Raw genomic sequence first — 17,827 nt, 5'->3', positions numbered from 1 at the left:
ATCTCACAATATGTATACGAGTTTCATCGTATAATAGTAATTATCGTATAAAAGTATATTCTACATATACATTGACATGTTGTAAGAGTAACCTTGGTATTATAATTTTCCGAATGAATGAAATGGGTTTAATTGAATTACTTGAGGAAATTAAGGAGAAGCTGGTGGGGCTTATGAAGACCTGCCATTTTATCAAGCTTAGAGACGACTTGGAGTCTTGGACTGCTAGTGCCTTTTGATGAGTGAGAGTGCTTGACTGCCCGTTTTATAATTTTTCCGTTTTTCAAAAAATAGAACTAAGAAATTTATTTATTTTTCTATCCGACAAGAAACTTATTGAGTTACTGTTACAATATGTTATGTTATTGCGAATAAAGTAATTTCTCATCCGAAAAAGAGAATTATATAAAAATTGAATTTCGAGGGCTCTGTTTTAAGAAACAGTGAAGTAGCAACTGGTTTCATTCGAGATCATGATGCCTCTATATGATAATGGGAACTTTACTTGTTTACAACAAAGAATGTAGGATATGGAAGTTAAAACTTCTAATTCAAAATTAATTCACTACACGTGTAGAGGCCTTGAAATATTAAATGAGGTAGAAAAATATATATAAAATATTATAATCTTATAATTGAAGGAGATTCTAAAGTCATAACAGATTTGCTCATCAATCAAATGCAATTTCCATGGAAGATGCAGCGCATTTATTTAGAATATCAGTCATCTTCTTCGGCATTTTGACCATCTGACAGCACAAAGTGCCCTTTGGAAGGCAAACTTGGTCGTTCCTATGCTAGCTTCTATTGGCCATGAATTCTCTTGCAAACCCAATTGTGTGGATTTCATCTAGATTGCATGAAGTCTGTTCATATGTAATGTTATATTTTCATGTTCATGTTTGTGTCTGAGTTTGAGTGACTATGAGTCCAATTCCATACTGGTGGTGGCACTGCTTTTGCCACAACGGCTAGCAAATTATGAAATATACTCCTAACAATTTCAACATTTTGAAGTTGAGAAAATATGATGGACAGAGAGAATTCAAGCTATGGATTTTTACAATCATATTTGGATCAAGAAAAGAAGTTTTACAATCATGATATCATTGTCTTGCCTAGGATCAAATAAGAAATCAAAGACCAAGCAGGCAAAAGCAGCAATGGAATATATAGTACTATTCACACAATGACACAAGTAGCATGACCATATAAGCATGCCTTATGCTTATAGGGTTTCATTGAACATATAAATAAGTTCTAACTGGAATATTATACAAGTTGGGTTGTAAGTGACTCAAAGTACATAATTCAAAGCTTACAAAATTATGATTTTGCAGTAGTATGCCTAAGAAAAGCAGGTTGAGACAGTAACTAAAGCACAAAAAATATATGTAGTAATAATTGTTTATTTTAGCAGCACACCAAACAAATAATTACAAAAGGGTAATGGTCACATATTAATACACTCTTTCATACCTTTTTCAATTCATCTCCCTCATCTCTCGAGCAACAATAAGTTCCCCTACACAATCAGTACCACCAGTGTCTGTAGGCATCGTCAAAATGTCGTCTTCGATTGTGAAATTATATTTCTCCCCAATGGCCGTCAGAAGCTGGTATACTTCAAACATGGTAGGCCTCTCCTTGGGAGTTGGCAACACACAGTTACATGCTACTTTGAGAAACTGGAAAAGCTCTTCATCCGCACCCTTCCCAACCAAGGATCCGTCAATTGCATCCGGGAGTTGAGATTTGCTTGACAGCTGCATAATCCATTCCACCAAATTTCCTTTGAAGTCTTCAGGAGCTTTAGATATATGGGTGGCTCTCTCACCAGTCACCAACTCAAGAAGAACAGTTCCAAAGCTGTAAACATCTCCCTTTGGAGTGGCCACAAGTGTTCGTGTATACTCAGGAGCAACATAACCCAGATCCCCAAACTCCCCATTCACAAAAGTACTCAAATGTGTATCAATTGGATTCATGAGCCTAGCAAGGCCAAAATCAGATATTTTGGGCTCATAATCCGCATCCAGTAAGATGCATTTGGAGCTTATGTTTCGGTGGATTATTCGAGGATTGCAGTTATGATGGAGCCATGCTAATCCTCTGGCTGCCCCAATCCCAATTTTAAGCCTAGTAGGCCACTCCAGAATCTTCGCTCCATCATCCACGGGATGTAGCTGATCATGGAGGGTACCATGAGGCATGTACTTGTAGACCAAAAACCTTTCCTTCTTTGCCACGCAAAAACCTAAAAGGGGAACCAAGTTACGGTGTTGTACACTCCCCAAAGTCGTCATCTCAGACAGAAACTCTTTCTCAGAGTGTTGAGATTCCTGCAACCTCTTGACCATAAGAGAAGTGCCATCATCAATCACTGCCTTGTACATAGTTCCGGTTCTTCCTGACCCAATGATATTGTCTTTGCTGAAACTGTTGGTGGCCTTCATGAGATCACTCAGCCTCATTTTAGAAATTGACTTCTCAAACATGGAAACCTGAAGTGAACTAGCTTTATTACAATGCAATAATACTAACAATTTAAACTTAATCTTTTGTTAATAAGCAATCAACACATATATAGAGAAAGAGAGAGGAAACATAATTAATCAGGCTATCATTCATTATATAATTTATATGTAAATTTTTAATTGTTTCTAAAAGAGATGCTCTGTATTAGCTTGCCTTGATGCCTTTAGTTCCCTTCAAACTCTTTGCCCATTTGTTTCCTTCAGGGTCCTCTTCCTTCTTCCTCACAGACACTCTGCGCATGAAGAACAACAAACCAATAACCACAACTAGTGCTGCAAAAGTTGCACCACCAACACCTGCTGCCACAATAACTACACTGTTAGACTTCTTTGCAGATGACTGGCACTTCTTCAGAGGGGCCCCGCAGAGATCAGGATTGTTTGAGTAACTGTCGGGTTGAATTGAAGTATTATTACCAAAGTTTGGGACTGGCCCAGTCAGACGATTGTTGGCCACGCTAAATGTTTTAATCCTAGAGAGCTGGCCAAGTTGTGCAGGAATGCTACCATTGAACTGGTTGTTTTCAAGCTTAAGCACATTCAGATAGGTACAATTGGAAAGATTTGTTGGGATTGGCCCTGAGAAGCTGTTAGATGAGAGATCCAGAGTCGTAACATACGGAATGATTCTACCGATATCATTAGGAAGGGATCCATTGAGCTTGTTGCTTGAAAGATCTAAGCCTGTTAGGCTTGAGCAGTTTGCTATTCCCCGAGGAAACTGGCCCTTGAGTCCCAAATCCGAAAGCTTGATATTTAAAACTTTACTCTCATGAGGGTGCCAACACTCAATTCCCAGAAAGTTACAGATGAAACCTTCAGTCTTGTTGTTGAAATCCCATGAAGAGTTCAAGTAACCCAAAGGGTCCTCGAGTGATGTTTTTATACTTCTCAAGCAGTGGATATCACTCTCAACACCAAAGCTGAAACTACAACTAAGCAATAACCACAGGACACCACCAATAAAAATGCCAAGACATCGTCCACCCAACAACATATGCATTAAGAAAGCCATCAAAATCTCCTAAATTGCTATTTAATGATATCAGAGCTCAAGATACTGAACTCACAAAACCCCAGCATTAGATAACACCAAACCCTGAAACAAAGCAACAGAAAATGAATCTAATCAGAACTAAAAAAAATACTGAAACCCACAAAACCGCAGCTTTGAATGACATTAAATTTAGAAATAAATTCAAAATCAACACAGACAACAAAACCCAATTCATTCATCTACCAAAAGATTCAAAAACAGGTGTAACAATCAACAATTTCAATTGATGAACCTGCAAATTCACAAACTACAGGCTAAAACAAACACATAGAAAGTTTAAGAAACTTACTTGATCCGTTCGAGTTGACCCAAATATCCATAAACATAAGCATATATATACAATCTCAAAAATCCAGTCAAAAACTAAAAAGTTTTAGGAAAAATTTAAAGAGCCCACCTGAGAGAGTCCACTAGCAGAAACACAGGAAAATCAAAGAGCCCGGAGAAGGGTTCTTGAATCAACAACAAAGCGTCCTTCTTTCCACAAAGACCAAGACTCCAAAGGGTCAACAAAAAAGCAAGTGAACTGTGCACACACGATTTATAAATATATATATATATATGTATGTATCCAAAAATGATTAAAGCCCAAATTTCTTGGGAAAATTGGAGATGGGTGTGTGTGAATGGGGATCGTTTTAGCTGAAAAAGCTTGGATGGGTCTGATAGGAAGTGGAGAAAGGAGAGGCTCGTCGGGTCAAACAAGGCTGGCCATTTTTGTCAAACTAAGCAACGACTTGGGACAGTGCTAGAGCGCCCTATAGACTCTTCAGAGTGCTTGACTCGCCGTTTCCATTTCCTGGAAATTTCAATAAAGAAATAAGTAATTTATTTATTTACTGTTGAAATGTGTGATGCTCTGGTCGTTAAACCGTTAAAATATGGAGCCTGAAGTCGTTTGTGCGTGTTTGTGTTCAACAACTCCTTTCTTTTCCAGTGGCTTTTCTGAAAAGTACTTAAGAATTTAGATTAATTTCTTTACGATAGTTCATTAGGTAATAATTAATATTTTTCTTTTCGCCACTAAGATCCTCATCCACCATCATAAATTCATGATGTATTATTTATTTTGAAAACATATTTGTTATAAGGCATAAATTTAATTTAGACATATAACTATATATACTATTTCAACAGAGTCCACGAACTTTCAAATATTTCAAATATACACCTGATTTATTATGTAAATTGAAAAATGAAATTCCGTCTATCAATTTATTGAGAGATCAGTTAAATGTTAGCTTGGCTTTTGCTAACGATGATTAATTGGCGACGTGACACCAACTCAGCATACATTTCTAGCCAAATGAGCAACACATGTCCACTTGACACGGGCCCACACACCCATCACCTCTTTCCCGCTCGTCGAACGCTCTCCTGACCATTTAGTCTCCAAAAAATATCAAGTTTTCCTCCAAATTTGAATATAATCCCTCATTTGTGTTCAACGAACGAGGAAGAGATGATGAGTTTGTGGACCCGAGTCAGAGGTTAGGTGGACCTGTGTCGCTCATTTGGCGGGAAATGAGCGACACGGGTCTACCTAACCCCTGGCACGGGCCCACAAACTCTCTCTCTCTCTCTCTATTATTATTAAATTGTGGGCCCGTGTCGCTCATTTGGCGGGAAATGTTTGCTGAGATAGCGCTACGTCGCCAAGTATTCCCTGTCAGCAAAAACCAAGTTGTCATTTAACTGATCTCTTAACGAATCAATGGACAGAAATTCATTTTTCAATTTAGATAATAGATCGGGTGTATATTTGAAATATTTTAAAGTTCATGGACCCCGTTGAAATAGATTATATAGTTATGTGTCTAAATTGAATTTATGCCTTGTAATAATTTTCGAAACTAAGTCTATTTGGAACAGAAAAAAAGCTAAACTTCAAAGAGTGGATTTGTAATTAAATCTAATAAATATGATAATGTGCAGCAATTATTATGAAAAAAAAAAAAAAAAACAGAGATTGGAATAAGACCAAAAAATGAACAGTCGATTAATATGACACTATAAAATTACGTTATAGTATTATGGTGACACTAATTGACAACTACATGAATATTTAACACTCATAAATAACATCTAAATGTTTAACTTTACATTAGATTGGATTAAAAAAAAAAGAGTTAAAACGTAAGTTTTATAATCATTGTAACATATAGGATGAGATTTTTAACATTTTTTTTTTATAAATACCTTACATTTTGAGAATCTAAATATTTTGATAGCTCACTAATTGGAAACTTGTTCCAAATTAAAGTTAAACTCAATCAACTAAGGTGGTTTGTGCTCATAAAATTGAGTTTGGATTTAATTTAGGCTATTTTTGGTGAGTAATCCAGGCAGAGTCCATTAGAAGTGATTATTGAAGCGTTCAACAAAAGTTCTTAGTCCATCTCCCATCAGTTTAATTTCTATTTATTCATTAAATTTGAGTAAAAGTTAAATTTTAGGAAAAGCACTTTAATAATAAAGTAAATTTTTTCTCCCTAGTAAACAAAAAAAAAAAAATTATACGTAAATACTTCAAGTATATCTTATATTTCAACTTAGTATCTCAAGTTCAAAAAATTACACGTCAATACCTTAACTTTCATTTCGTGACAAATGCATACCTTCGTTAGATTTTCCATCTGAGAGGTCGGTAACTGCCTACGTGGCATACTGACATGGCTTTAAAAAATGCCACATAGACAAAAAAAAAATAAAAATTGAAATAATTATAAAAACAAAACAAAACAAATTAAAAAAAACCAATAATTCAATTAAAAACAAACAAACAAACAAAAAATCAATACAAAACTATCCAAAAAATCAATCAAAATCATCAACAAAAATTTACCCAAAAAATCTACAACCCATTCTTCTTTTTCTTTTTCCCCACCCAGCAACCCTTTCTCCTTTCCTACCCAATAGCCACCCCCCAAAACCCGAGTAACCCTCCTCCCTCCCAGCCACACACTCCGCTGCCAAACCACAACCCAAAACCATCACCCGAGACCCATACAAATCAACCCTCTTCCTTCCATTGTGCTTCTGCAACTCAAAACCACAACCCGAGACCCACCAGTCACCACTTGAGACCCACCTCAACCCATAACCACTACCACCACCCGAGACCCACCCCAACCCTTATCCCTTCCAGCCACACAAATCAACCCAGCACCCGAAACCCCAAAACCCGAGCAACCGTCCTCCCTCCCAAACCCCGTTGTTGAACCATAACCCAAACCAACCCAACCCACAATCACCACCCAAGACCCATGCCAACCCTCCTTTCTTCCAGCCACACAAATCAACCCACCACCCGAAACCCCAAAACCTGAGCAACCCTTATCCCTCCTAGACCCCACTGTCAAACCACAACCCAAATCACCACCCGAGAAAGAGAGGAAGCGAGAAGAGAGATTCACCGGAGGTGCCGTCGGCCCTTGGGTCTGCTTTCGAGCGATTTTCCGGGCAAGTGCAGGTAGAAGGAAGAAGCGGAAAAAAGAGGAAAAAGATGAGGTGGTCTCGCCGGAGAAAGAGATCGGGAAGAGAGAGAAAGAAAAATGAGAAGAGAGAATGGGGGGGAGGGCAGCTGAGAGAGGGAGAGAAAAGAGAATAAATGTTGTATTTGTTTTTTTTTTAATTTAAATATTAGGGTTTTCAATTTTTTATTTATAATAATTATTTATTTTATTTTTAAAAGTTTATTATTTTTTTGTCTATGTGGCATTTTTTAAAGTCACGTCAGTGTGCTATGTAGGCGGTTAACGGCCTCTCAGATGGAAAATCTAACGCAGGTACGTGGTTGTCACGAAATGAAAGTTGAAGTATTGACGTGCAACTTTTTGAAGTTGAGGTACTAAATTGAAATATAAGGTATACTTGAGGTATTTATGTGTAATTTGCTAAAAAAAAAAAGTTCATTTTTTCTCCAAGTCCTTGTAAGTTGTAACATTCTCATTTTGTCTTTACAACATCATATAATTTTGAGGTATGTTCAACTTCTTTCCCTCCATTTTTTTTCTTTCATAATACTCAATTTGATTCGAGAAAAAATTTAGAAGTTTTTCAAATTTAGAGGCTTCATGATTAGTACACCCCGAAGGTGCTGGACCTGCTGGTAAGGTTGGGACCGTGGTCGTCCGTCTCCGATTGAAAATTCGGCAGTAAATTATAGCGCACTAGTATATTATTTTTCCAAGTTTAAATTTGGGAAAAGTTGTCATCCCCTCTCTTTTTCTTAAATAATAATTGAATATGGGACTTAAAAGTCTAACCAGCAGTGACTGTTAATTTTTAATTTATGGGTGCACTATCAGCAATGTTTCTTGATGTATCTTACAACTTCTTAAGGTGCGAACGTGAGATGTAATTAGTTAAGTTTTGTTTTCTTGGGCTTTGGCCCCCAAACTTGCCAAAAAAACTATATCATCGTATCATTTTCACCTCATTGATGTTTAACTACATTTTCTATGTAGAGTCGTTCTTGCCATTAATCCTCATTAAGGAGTGTATTCATTACAACACAAATTGCTCATTATTAAAGTAGTAAAGGGTTGGATACTTGCTATTCTTGTTCCATAAATTTCTTGTCCACCATTCACAATATTAGGACCCCCTTTTGTTGAAAAGAAAACTGTAAACTTCTTAAAAAGAATACTTGCTATAAAACCATATTTTTGTAAATGAACTTTGTTTGCTTTCACATTTGTAACAAACTTCAATAAATTATTTCTAATTCAAACCAGAAAAGTCATCAAACTTTGCGATAAACAATGAAACTGAAATTGGAGCACGTTGAACGTTAACCCAAGCTCAACTATTCACATTTCAAGTTCAAGTGCATGTTCAACATAATCAGTTGGACATAACTAAATATCAAATGAAGCAGAATAAGTGATTTTTCATTAAAAAAACACACTAGCACTAGCACTCTTGTTTCATGCTCCTCCCTTTGATTTAGAGTTGTCAAACGGACTGGATCGGGTTGGACTGAAGTTTTTAGCTTGTCGAACACAATACAAATCAAGCACAACATGAGCAAGAAATAAGCCCGAATTAAGCACGACTCATTTAGCATTGTTTTTTCCATTTTAAATAACTTTTCAAAAACAACATTCAATTTTCATACAAAAATATTAATATTTAATTATAAAAAAAAATTATAAATTTAGTTTTTTCACCCTCAAAAAGAAAAAAAAAAAACCTATGGGCCGGCCCATTTAAGGCATAAGACGAGCACGAAACAAGCGCGAATGCCCCACGGGTTTAGGTCTTAACTATATGGGTTGGTACGAACACAGCACAAAAGCACAATAGCTTAACTTAAACGGGACAGCCCGTTTGACACCTCTACTTTGATTGCTACATGAGACTCTGACGATATGAAGCAGAATCCAAGTCATAGAATGATCCCACACCAAAGGCGGACTAGTGCGAAAATGCTTGCTAGTATAACAATCCTTCAAGTCTTGAAATAGGATGTGACGTTAGGAAAGAGTATACAATCATAAAAACATAATATAAAATATTTTAACAATTGAGTGTCAGATTGCAATTCGGATTAAGTTCATACAAATATATCAAATTAACAAGAACCAACTTCAGCCAAAATTTATCAGATCGAAAAATTTTCAATTCAATGGGTTTAAAAATTGAGTTGTATTCGAAAATATTCGGGTTGATCCAATTGAAATGGCACCCTTACATAATTAAGAGATGATTCCTCTACCCATTAAGCTTGAAGACTCCTCGACAAACATTGGATTACTTTGAACATAGAAGCACACAAATCCTTGTACGACAAAGATGTTTTTCGTAGTCCTGTCCAGCGCATAGAGGGCCGGCAGGTGGCATTAACCTTAACGCCACTCCTTAGTTCACTAGCAACCCTCTCGCGGCCCAGCCCATACAATTTCGCTAAGTTCTATCCAAGATTCTCCAACGGGGAAGACTGGGAAGTAGCCAAAACGAGAGTGCCCCTTAAAAAGCAAAAGAAAGAGGGCTGCGACATAAAACACGCTCGCTTGCTGGTCTGAACTTTCCTCTTTCTCTCTCTCTCTCTCTCTCTCTCTCTCTCTCTATGTAGGGATTGCTCAGTAGCAGCCACACACACTCATCGAACCACCCCATCTCAGCAGCCATGGATTGATCGGTTCTCGGCGGAATTTCCACAATTCCTTCGGGGCTTTTCGGTAATTTCTCGCCTTTCGCTTCTAATTCACTCACTTTGCTTAATTTCCCTACCATTATCTCCAGATCGGCGCCGTTTCGTTCCGCGGAAATTTATTTTCCCTCGAAAATTCTTCATTTTCCCGGGAAAGTCAGAGAAATGTTTCCCGCGAGAACAAACGGGTTGTTGTTATCTGAAGTTTTTGTTCGTCAATTTTAAATTTTTTTAACGTTTTGCTTTGACTTTGTTTGGTTAGGGTTTTTGAGCATCTTTTGTGAATCTGACATTTGGGATCTCTTACTTGGATATCTTCATTGCGATAATTCAAGCTTGAAGTAATCACCGGTGAGCTATTTTGTTTTCGTTTGTTATACAAATTTCGTTTTTTGTCGTTTATCTTTCCAATTTTGGCTTCACTTTCTTTGAATTTAAGTTGTATTTTTCTGTCAATTTGATTAATTGAGGTTAATGCTCTTCAAGATTGCTACTTTTGCTTTAAATGCGTAATTTTTTAAAATTATAGAATAACCGTGGAGCTAAGAGTGCATTACACATTTGTTGAGCTAACAGTGCATTTTGATGATTCATAGGACCACTTGTTTTGCTCAGTGTTATCCCACTAAGTTTCCAGCTTTAGTATTATTTTTTACTTCATTTGCATACTGAATTGTTTGTTTTGAAGTGTGAGTACTGTTCTAACTCTAATATATAATTTGGGACCATTTAATGTTTTAAGTAGAGAAAATCCGTTACATTTTGAAATTCCTAGGACCACTTGTTTTGCTCCGTGTTTTCCCACTAAGCTTCCAGCTTTAGTAATACATGCTTTTTTTCTTTTTACTTTATTTGCATACTGAATTGTGAGTACTACTAGTCTAAGTCTAATATATGAAGTTGGGATAATTTCATGCTTTAATTAGACAATCCGTTCCATTTTGAAGGTTTTCTATGTTTCTTAACACTATAAAGATGACCAAATCATCATGCCACTTCCCATTTTCTTAAAATAGATAAGCTTTTCTTTGTACTGAGGGAAGCCGCCGGGGGGGGGGGGGGTGTGGGGGTTGGGTTATGTGATCTCTGATCTGTTCCAACTACATCCTTGAAGCTGCCCGCCTCACCAGTCCATCTTCTTTCCTATATTTATTAAGGTGCTTTCATATAGATGGTGCTCACCAGTATTTATTTGAGGTGGCCTGAGAAGTCAATGAAAATGGAGTTTACATCGTTTCAATTCCTCTTCTATAACCACAGTGCTGCTAGATTCTCCTACCTTGTTTCCTGTAATCCCATTGAAGCCAACACTATTGTTAAATAGCTTCACAGTTGAACTTCTAAGACCTGAAAGGCTTTCTCTATTCTTTATTCTTTATTCTTTTACACTCTTATTATTTTCCCACCTGGGTGCCAAAGATGTTGGCATATTTACCTAGATACCTGATGATATTCTCATAGATTATAATATTCCTAGATATCTTGTTATGTGTATATTGATCTGTTTACTGATTAGCCATATAATTAGTGTAAACAAGATGCTTTAAGGGATCAGATTGTTTGAAACAGAATTTAGTTTGGGAGTAATGTTGAAACCTTTTTCAATATAGCATGTTGCTGTGGCTGCAGTTGCTATTGCTACTGCTTTGACTGTCAATACCACTATATGTGTTGATACTTCTCTTTTGTTCTCTCCAGATCCTTTGCCATGGAAGATACCCAGTCAGTTGCTACGCTGATAGATTGTACGACCTCTAAGATACAGCAGCTTCAGCAAGCATTTGCTGAACTTGAGAGTCACCGGGCTGTCACCCTGAACTTGAAGTGGAAAGAACTTGAAGAGCATTTTCATGGGCTTGAAAAGTCCTTAAAGAGGCGTTTCCATGAGCTGGAAGGTCAAGAAAAGGAGTTTGAAACCAGAACAGTGGAAGCCCAAAAACTGTTAGAAAAGCGGCAAGCTGCTGTTGTGGCCAAGGAACAAGCTTCACTGGAGACGCTTCAAGAGAAGAGAGATGCTGCTATATATGCTATTGCAACTGCTCGAGAGAAGCAAAGGAAGGTATCAACTGAGGAGTCTTCTGCTGTCACTGATGAGGGCCAAGGTGGGTCACCAAGTGTGGAAGAGAAACCACCAGATGTGATGGTTTCTGATAGTAACTTGGATGAAATTAAAGGTCCTGAAAAAGGGAGTATAGAGGTGAAGTCTTATCCCCAGTTAGTGAAACTATGTGAACAGATGGACTCAGAAGGGCTGCACAAATTTATATCAGATAACCGAAAGAACCTTGCTGCCATAAGGGAGGAAATTCCACTTGCATTAAGAGCTGCGGCCAACCCTGCCCTCTTTGTTTTGGAATCTTTGGAAGATTTTTACCGCCTGGAAGGGCCCAATATGGATGGGAAGAAGGATTCGAACCTGTTGGGTGTCCGTCGAACCTGTATCATGTTGATGGAGTGTCTGAGCATATTGCTAACAAATCCAGATTTAGTCTCTGCTTCTGATGTAATTACAGAGGAGGTTAAGGATATGGCGGAGGCAATTGCTGAAGAATGGAAGCCAAAGTTGGACGCTCTTGACATGGATGCTAGCAATGGAAACTCATTGGAGGCTCATGCTTTTTTGCAACTTCTTGCTACTTTTGGTATTGCCTCTGATTTTGATGAGGAAGAATTATTCAGGCTAATACCTATGGTTTCACGACGTCGCCAAACTGCTGAGCTTTGCCGTTCTCTTGGATTGACTGAGAGAATGCCAGGTTTGTCTTTTATTTGTGGATACTCATTTTAGATGAAAATTGCCAAACTTTTTTAGTTTGTTCAATAAACTCTACTGACCTTAAATTTGATCATGTTAACTATTCCAAACTAAAGAAGTGCTTTATTATTTTTGTATTTTCTTGTAGTTGATTCTGTTATTTTTGTATTTCACAGGTGTAATTGAAGTATTAGTGAATAGTGGAAGACAAATTGATGCGGTTAACTTGGCCTTTGCATTCGAACTGACAGAGATGTTCTCTCCTGTGCCTTTACTAAAGTCCTACTTAAAGGAGGCAAGAAAAGCTTCTTCACCAGTTAAACCTGGAAATGCATCTCCCACAGCACAGGTGTGTTCCTTGCTAATCTATTTCACGACGTAGTAATTTCTATCTTGCTTTTAATAATTCTGCTTAGGAGCAAAGGAATGGACAAAAAAAGCCCGTAACCATGTCTAAACATCATAATGGGTTGTGTTTCCTTACTCATTTCATCTATATTATGTTTCACAGTTTTTGATTATCAGTGTAATATGAAGTTGAGTTTTATTTGCTACTGAATGGAAACCCAACTAGTGATAGCACTGATGTTTGATGGGTTGTCATTGTTTTCAGAATGAGGTGAATGAGCGAGAGCTGACTGCCCTTAAGGCTGTGATCAAGTGCATCGAAGAGCATAAGCTTGAGGAGCAGTATCCACTGGATCCACTCCAGAAACGGGTTCTTCAGCTGGAAAAGGCCAAGGCAGACAAGAAGAGGGTGGCTGAAGCTGCAAAGCCACAACCGAAGAGACCTCGAGCTAACGGTGTTGGATATGGGCCCCGTGTCACTAATGTTGCTGCTGACAAGACTTTCTATCCTAGAGTTGCTGATAATAGGTACCCGCAGTATATGTATGACCGACAGTTTGTTTACCCCGGACCTGCTGACAACCACTGCCCCTCTCTACTGGGTTCTGCTACTTACAACCTGTCTCCCGCTCATGGCAACTACTTTGCAACCGGCTACCAGTATCAGGCCGCATATCTTCACTAGTTTAGTAAAGATGGCCAAAAGGTGACAATGATCTCAATTTAACGGTTAGTTTTTAACCCGCCCAGTATCGATGATGTTCCAATGTAATGAATGATATTAGTATCTAAAAAGACCCAAAAAAGAAAAAAAAAAAAGTCTTTTTAATTTATTAGTTGGATGTACAAGAAGATACTTTGATCCTCTAATATATGTACTTTGTTTTTCTTTTGTATATGTTTTTGTTTGATCTCCATTGTATTTTAGTTTGACTGCTGCACCCATATAGCAAAGGCCCTAGTCGTTGGAAATTTTGGAGCAAAGCTATTCTTGTGAAGCCATGGGGGTGCCAATAATGGCCCAATTTCAAACAGTCCCCAGCTATTGTTGACCTTGGCTTAATGGCTTTTGCTGAATGTGGGACCCATTTCAATTCAATTAAGGCTTGATCTCAAAAAATTAGCTAAGCACTAAAAAAAGCCTAATTAGGTTGTTATTCAAATAATAAATGGGATAAAACAGTGATGCCATGGACAGAATGAAACGGTGTCGTACATGCCGATGTTGTAACAATTATTCAAGATGTGCCACGTGTCATCAGCTGGAAGACAAAGAGAGGTTAAAAAGCCCAAGCCCAGCCCAGTTTAGAGGGATAAAACAGTCTTGTATCTCGTACGACTCTTTATTGAGAGTCGTCTAATCGTAACGAATTCTCCTCCAAAATTCAAAACAAAAGTTTGTCTACCTCCAGAAAAAGACCCTCCATATTCAAATTCCCGCCAAACACGAATGAGGATCGCCGAGCTATCAACGCCGGAGCTCCGGCAAAGCCACCACGACTCCCAATCGCAATCGCATCAACATCTCATCTACCAAATCGAGTCCTCAATCAAGCAAGCCGAGAACCTCTCCCCAGACCAGATCACACCGGACACAATCTCTGGCGATCTCCGGCGAACTTTGACTCAACTGAGCCAGCTCGCTCCGTTCCCGAACTCTCTCAAGCTCGTCATCTGGAAGCTCAGCTATCGCCTATGGAACGCATGCGTCGACCTCTCCAACACCGCCTCGCTCCGCTCTCTCCCTCCCTCCAAAGCTGAAGAGCATGCCAAGCTCCGCCAAGTCGCCGCCGACCTCCTCTTTAATGCCGGCGACGTCTCCGGCGTCCCTTCCCCGAAGCTCAAGTCCGCCTCGTTCTACCACAAGACTGGCCTCATCTGGCACGACCTTCGCAAGTTCGATCTCGCTTCGTCGTGCTTCGAGAGAGCCACCGATCTCGTCTCTAAGGCCGATCTCGATGCGATCTCCGATGCCGGAGAGAGAAAGCTTCTGCTGGACTTGAATATCGCCAGGTCGCGAACCGCCTGGGAAGTCTCGGACCGGAATCTCGCGGTCGCGTTGCTGAACCGGGCCAAGAGCTTGCTATTCGGGTCGCCCGAGCACTACAAAGCGCTCGCTTACCAGTACTCGATGTTCGGAAAGAGCACGTTGGCCAATAGTGAGAGAAATGCTCTGAACGAAGCGTTGAAGCTCATGAACGAGGCTCTGGATCTCTACGAGAGAGGATTGCGTGCGGCGAGAACACGCGAAGAGACCGTGAACCTCAAGGGCATGAGGTCGAAGACGCTGCGGTTCATCTCGGCCGTCCATTTGCAGATGGGCGAGTTCGAGAACGCGATCAAGTGCGTGAGGGTGTTGAGGGAAGGCGACAGTGGGGATCAGCATCCTAGCCTTCCCGTGCTGGCCATGAAGGCCTGGTTGGGGTTGGGGAAGTACGGGGAGGCCGAGAAGGAGCTCAGGGGCATGGTAGTAAATAAGGGCATTCCTGAGGGAGTTTGGGTGTCGGCCGTGGAGGCCTACTTTGAGGCGGCTGGAACCGCCGGAGCAGAGACCACAAAGGGAGTGTTTTTGGGGCTGCTGGGAAGGTGCCACGTCAGCGCCAGCGCTGCTGTTAGGGTGGCCCACAGGGTGGTTGGAGATGCCGGCGGCGACGGTGGCGGCGAGGGTTTGAGAGTGAGGGCTAAAGTGGTGGCGGAGCTTGTATCTGACGAGCGAGTGGTGGCACTCTTCGCTGGTGAGGCTGCAGCCAAGCAGAGAGCAGCAATGCATGCGGTGCTCTGGAATTGGTACACTCATATATTCAATTCAATCATTTCATTATCTGAATTTTAGTCTTGGATTGTTTCTGGTTGTTTAAGTATTCAATTCAATCATTTTCTTGTCTGAATTTTACAGTGCTGCTGACCATTTTCGATCAAAAGATTACGAAACAAGTGCAGAAATGTTTGAGAAAGCAATGCTTTATATTCCATTTGACATAGAAAATAGAATTCTCCGAGCCAAGGGCTTTAGAGTTTTGTGTCTCTGCCATCTAGGTCTCTGCCAGCTTGATCAAGCACAAGAATACATTAACGAGGCTGAAAAGGTTTCCTTAATTATATATACAAGATAAAGTTTTGGGAATTTGATTTTTCTACTTATTAATGCCTTCTCTGTCTCTGCAGCTTGAACCTAATATAGCTTCAGCCTTCCTAAAGGTACCCATTTGTCATTGTTATATTCAATATTCAATGTTATGACATCTTATTACTAGTTCTATGCAGCTTGATGCATCCTAGTGTTTCTGCAGTTCAAGATTTATCTGCAGAAGAAAGACCAGAATGGTGCTATTAATCAGATTCAGGCAATGACTACCTGCCTTGATTTTACACCGGACTTCCTCTCCCTTGCAGCCCATGAAGCTGTTGCTTGCCGTGCTCTTCCTATAGCAGTTGCCTCTCTATCAAATATGCTTAACTTTTATGCCCCAGGGAAATCCATGCCAACAACTGAAGTTGTAGTTCTACGCACCTTGGTCACAATCCTTACTCAAGAACCTGGGAATGAGCTTGAAGTCCTCAAGTTTGTCAAACGTGTTCATAACCGCGCATCTGAGCTTGGGCCTAATAGCTTTTTTGGCACAGGGGAGGTCGGAAGACGGGAAAGGAATTGGTTTGCTGTGACTTCATGGAATCTTGGGACGAAAACTGGGAAGGCGAAAAGTTATGAACTGTGTGCCGAATTCTTGAGTCTGGCATCAGATTTTTATGGGTTTCTGGTTGATGGGCAAGTAGAAGAAAATATGGTCTGCAAATCATTAATACTGGCTGTATCTGCAATTATAGCTTCAGAGAATCAGAGGAACACCACATTGCCTGAAAGTGAAGTGAAACAAGCTGTAGAACTGCTAGATAGAGCAGGAAAGGTAAGGATTAGCAAATTGTATGCCTTATTTATCCGAATATAATATATATGACTAGTGATAACTTTGCGCTGTATTTTATGTATTAATATGCTTCATATTACTCTATGTTGAGGATCTGCTTGCTCCTCCTAATGGCATTCTTGTATTTATGAAGATACTAAAGTCAATCTCACCTGGGACTCAACTTAATGGTGATAAAATTACCACCATTGAGCCTGACCTCTACTTCATCTACACCTTTTGTGCCTATGATATACATGGAAGGCTCAATGATTTAGGAGCACAACTACAGCTTGTGAAGAATTTTGCTAGTTCAAAGGCTTGCAGTCCCAAGTACCTCCTTCAGCTTGGCCTCAGTGCTTCACAAGGTCCCCGGTCAAATCATGAAGTCGCCACCTTTGCTCTAAAGGAATGCCTCTCGGCCTTCCTCTCTTCCTCCTCGCCAGAGTACGAAAATGTGGCTCTCACTGTTCGGAAGCTCATTGCAGTGACCAGCATTCACAAGGGCGATACAGATGACGATGCAGTTTATAGTATGTACAAGCAAGCATACCGAATAATGGTGGGACTGAAGGACAGTGAGTATCCCACTGAAGAGGGAAAATGGCTAGCCATGACAGCATGGAACAGGGCATCACTGCCTGTGCGGCTTGGACAGATTGATGTGGCAAGAAAATGGATGGATGTGGGTTTGCAACTTGCTAAGCATGTTCCTGGAATGGAGACTTACAGGGCATGCATGGAGGATTTCATTAATGACTTTGAGAAGAAATTTTGTGCCCCAAATGATGGTGAAAACAAACCTCAGCTAGTAGTATAATGTGTGTCTTGTATAGGAGATATGGTGGACATTCTTGTATAGGAAATTATGGGTGCATTCTACACAGTCCTCGGATAGTTTTACTCTCATCTTATATTGTATTAAAGATTCACTATTCGAGTATTCGATTATGGTTCATTTCAAGTAATAGTTAATCCTAACTCTTTAATTTTGTATTAGACTTGTATGTATCTAAAATTACTACCTCTACAACATGAAAGTATGAAACAGTTCATATTGCCATTTTC

The 17,827-nt window shown here is 39.5% G+C and overlaps 3 protein-coding genes across 3 annotated transcripts; 2 read left to right on the top strand and 1 right to left on the bottom strand.

The window, feature by feature from the left end:
- Positions 1-1,190: 1,190 nt before the first annotated feature.
- BIR1 (BAK1-interacting receptor-like kinase 1) lies at positions 1,191-4,352 on the bottom strand. Its single transcript, XM_086254602.1, has 3 exons — positions 3,992-4,352; positions 2,692-3,636; positions 1,191-2,504 (listed from the first exon to the last, which is right to left on the bottom strand). The coding sequence occupies exons 2-3, from the start codon at positions 3,550-3,552 to the stop codon at positions 1,485-1,487; spliced, it is 1,881 nt and encodes a 626-aa protein (XP_086110728.1). The 5' UTR covers positions 3,553-3,636; positions 3,992-4,352; the 3' UTR covers positions 1,191-1,484.
- Positions 4,353-9,620: 5,268 nt separating this feature from the next.
- LOC147276209 (FRIGIDA-like protein) lies at positions 9,621-13,750 on the top strand. Its single transcript, XM_086254301.1, has 5 exons — positions 9,621-9,779; positions 10,014-10,102; positions 11,450-12,507; positions 12,683-12,855; positions 13,120-13,750. Exons 3-5 carry the CDS (start codon positions 11,460-11,462, stop codon positions 13,537-13,539), a joined length of 1,641 nt encoding a protein of 546 aa, XP_086110427.1. The 5' UTR covers positions 9,621-9,779; positions 10,014-10,102; positions 11,450-11,459; the 3' UTR covers positions 13,540-13,750.
- Positions 13,751-13,877: 127 nt separating this feature from the next.
- On the top strand, positions 13,878-17,640 carry ATSPO22 (Tetratricopeptide repeat (TPR)-like superfamily protein). Its single transcript, XM_086254300.1, has 5 exons — positions 13,878-15,641; positions 15,751-15,940; positions 16,020-16,052; positions 16,145-16,759; positions 16,914-17,640. Exons 1-5 carry the CDS (start codon positions 14,305-14,307, stop codon positions 17,577-17,579), a joined length of 2,841 nt encoding a protein of 946 aa, XP_086110426.1. The 5' UTR covers positions 13,878-14,304; the 3' UTR covers positions 17,580-17,640.
- Positions 17,641-17,827: the final 187 nt, after the last annotated feature.

This window comes from Dryas octopetala, chromosome 8, assembly GCF_963921425.1.
Source record: "Dryas octopetala chromosome 8, drDryOcto1.1, whole genome shotgun sequence".
Lineage (NCBI taxonomy): Eukaryota > Viridiplantae > Streptophyta > Magnoliopsida > Rosales > Rosaceae > Dryas > Dryas octopetala.
Note: the sequence above shows the minus strand (reverse complement) of the source record. Positions and strands in the feature narration are given on the sequence as shown.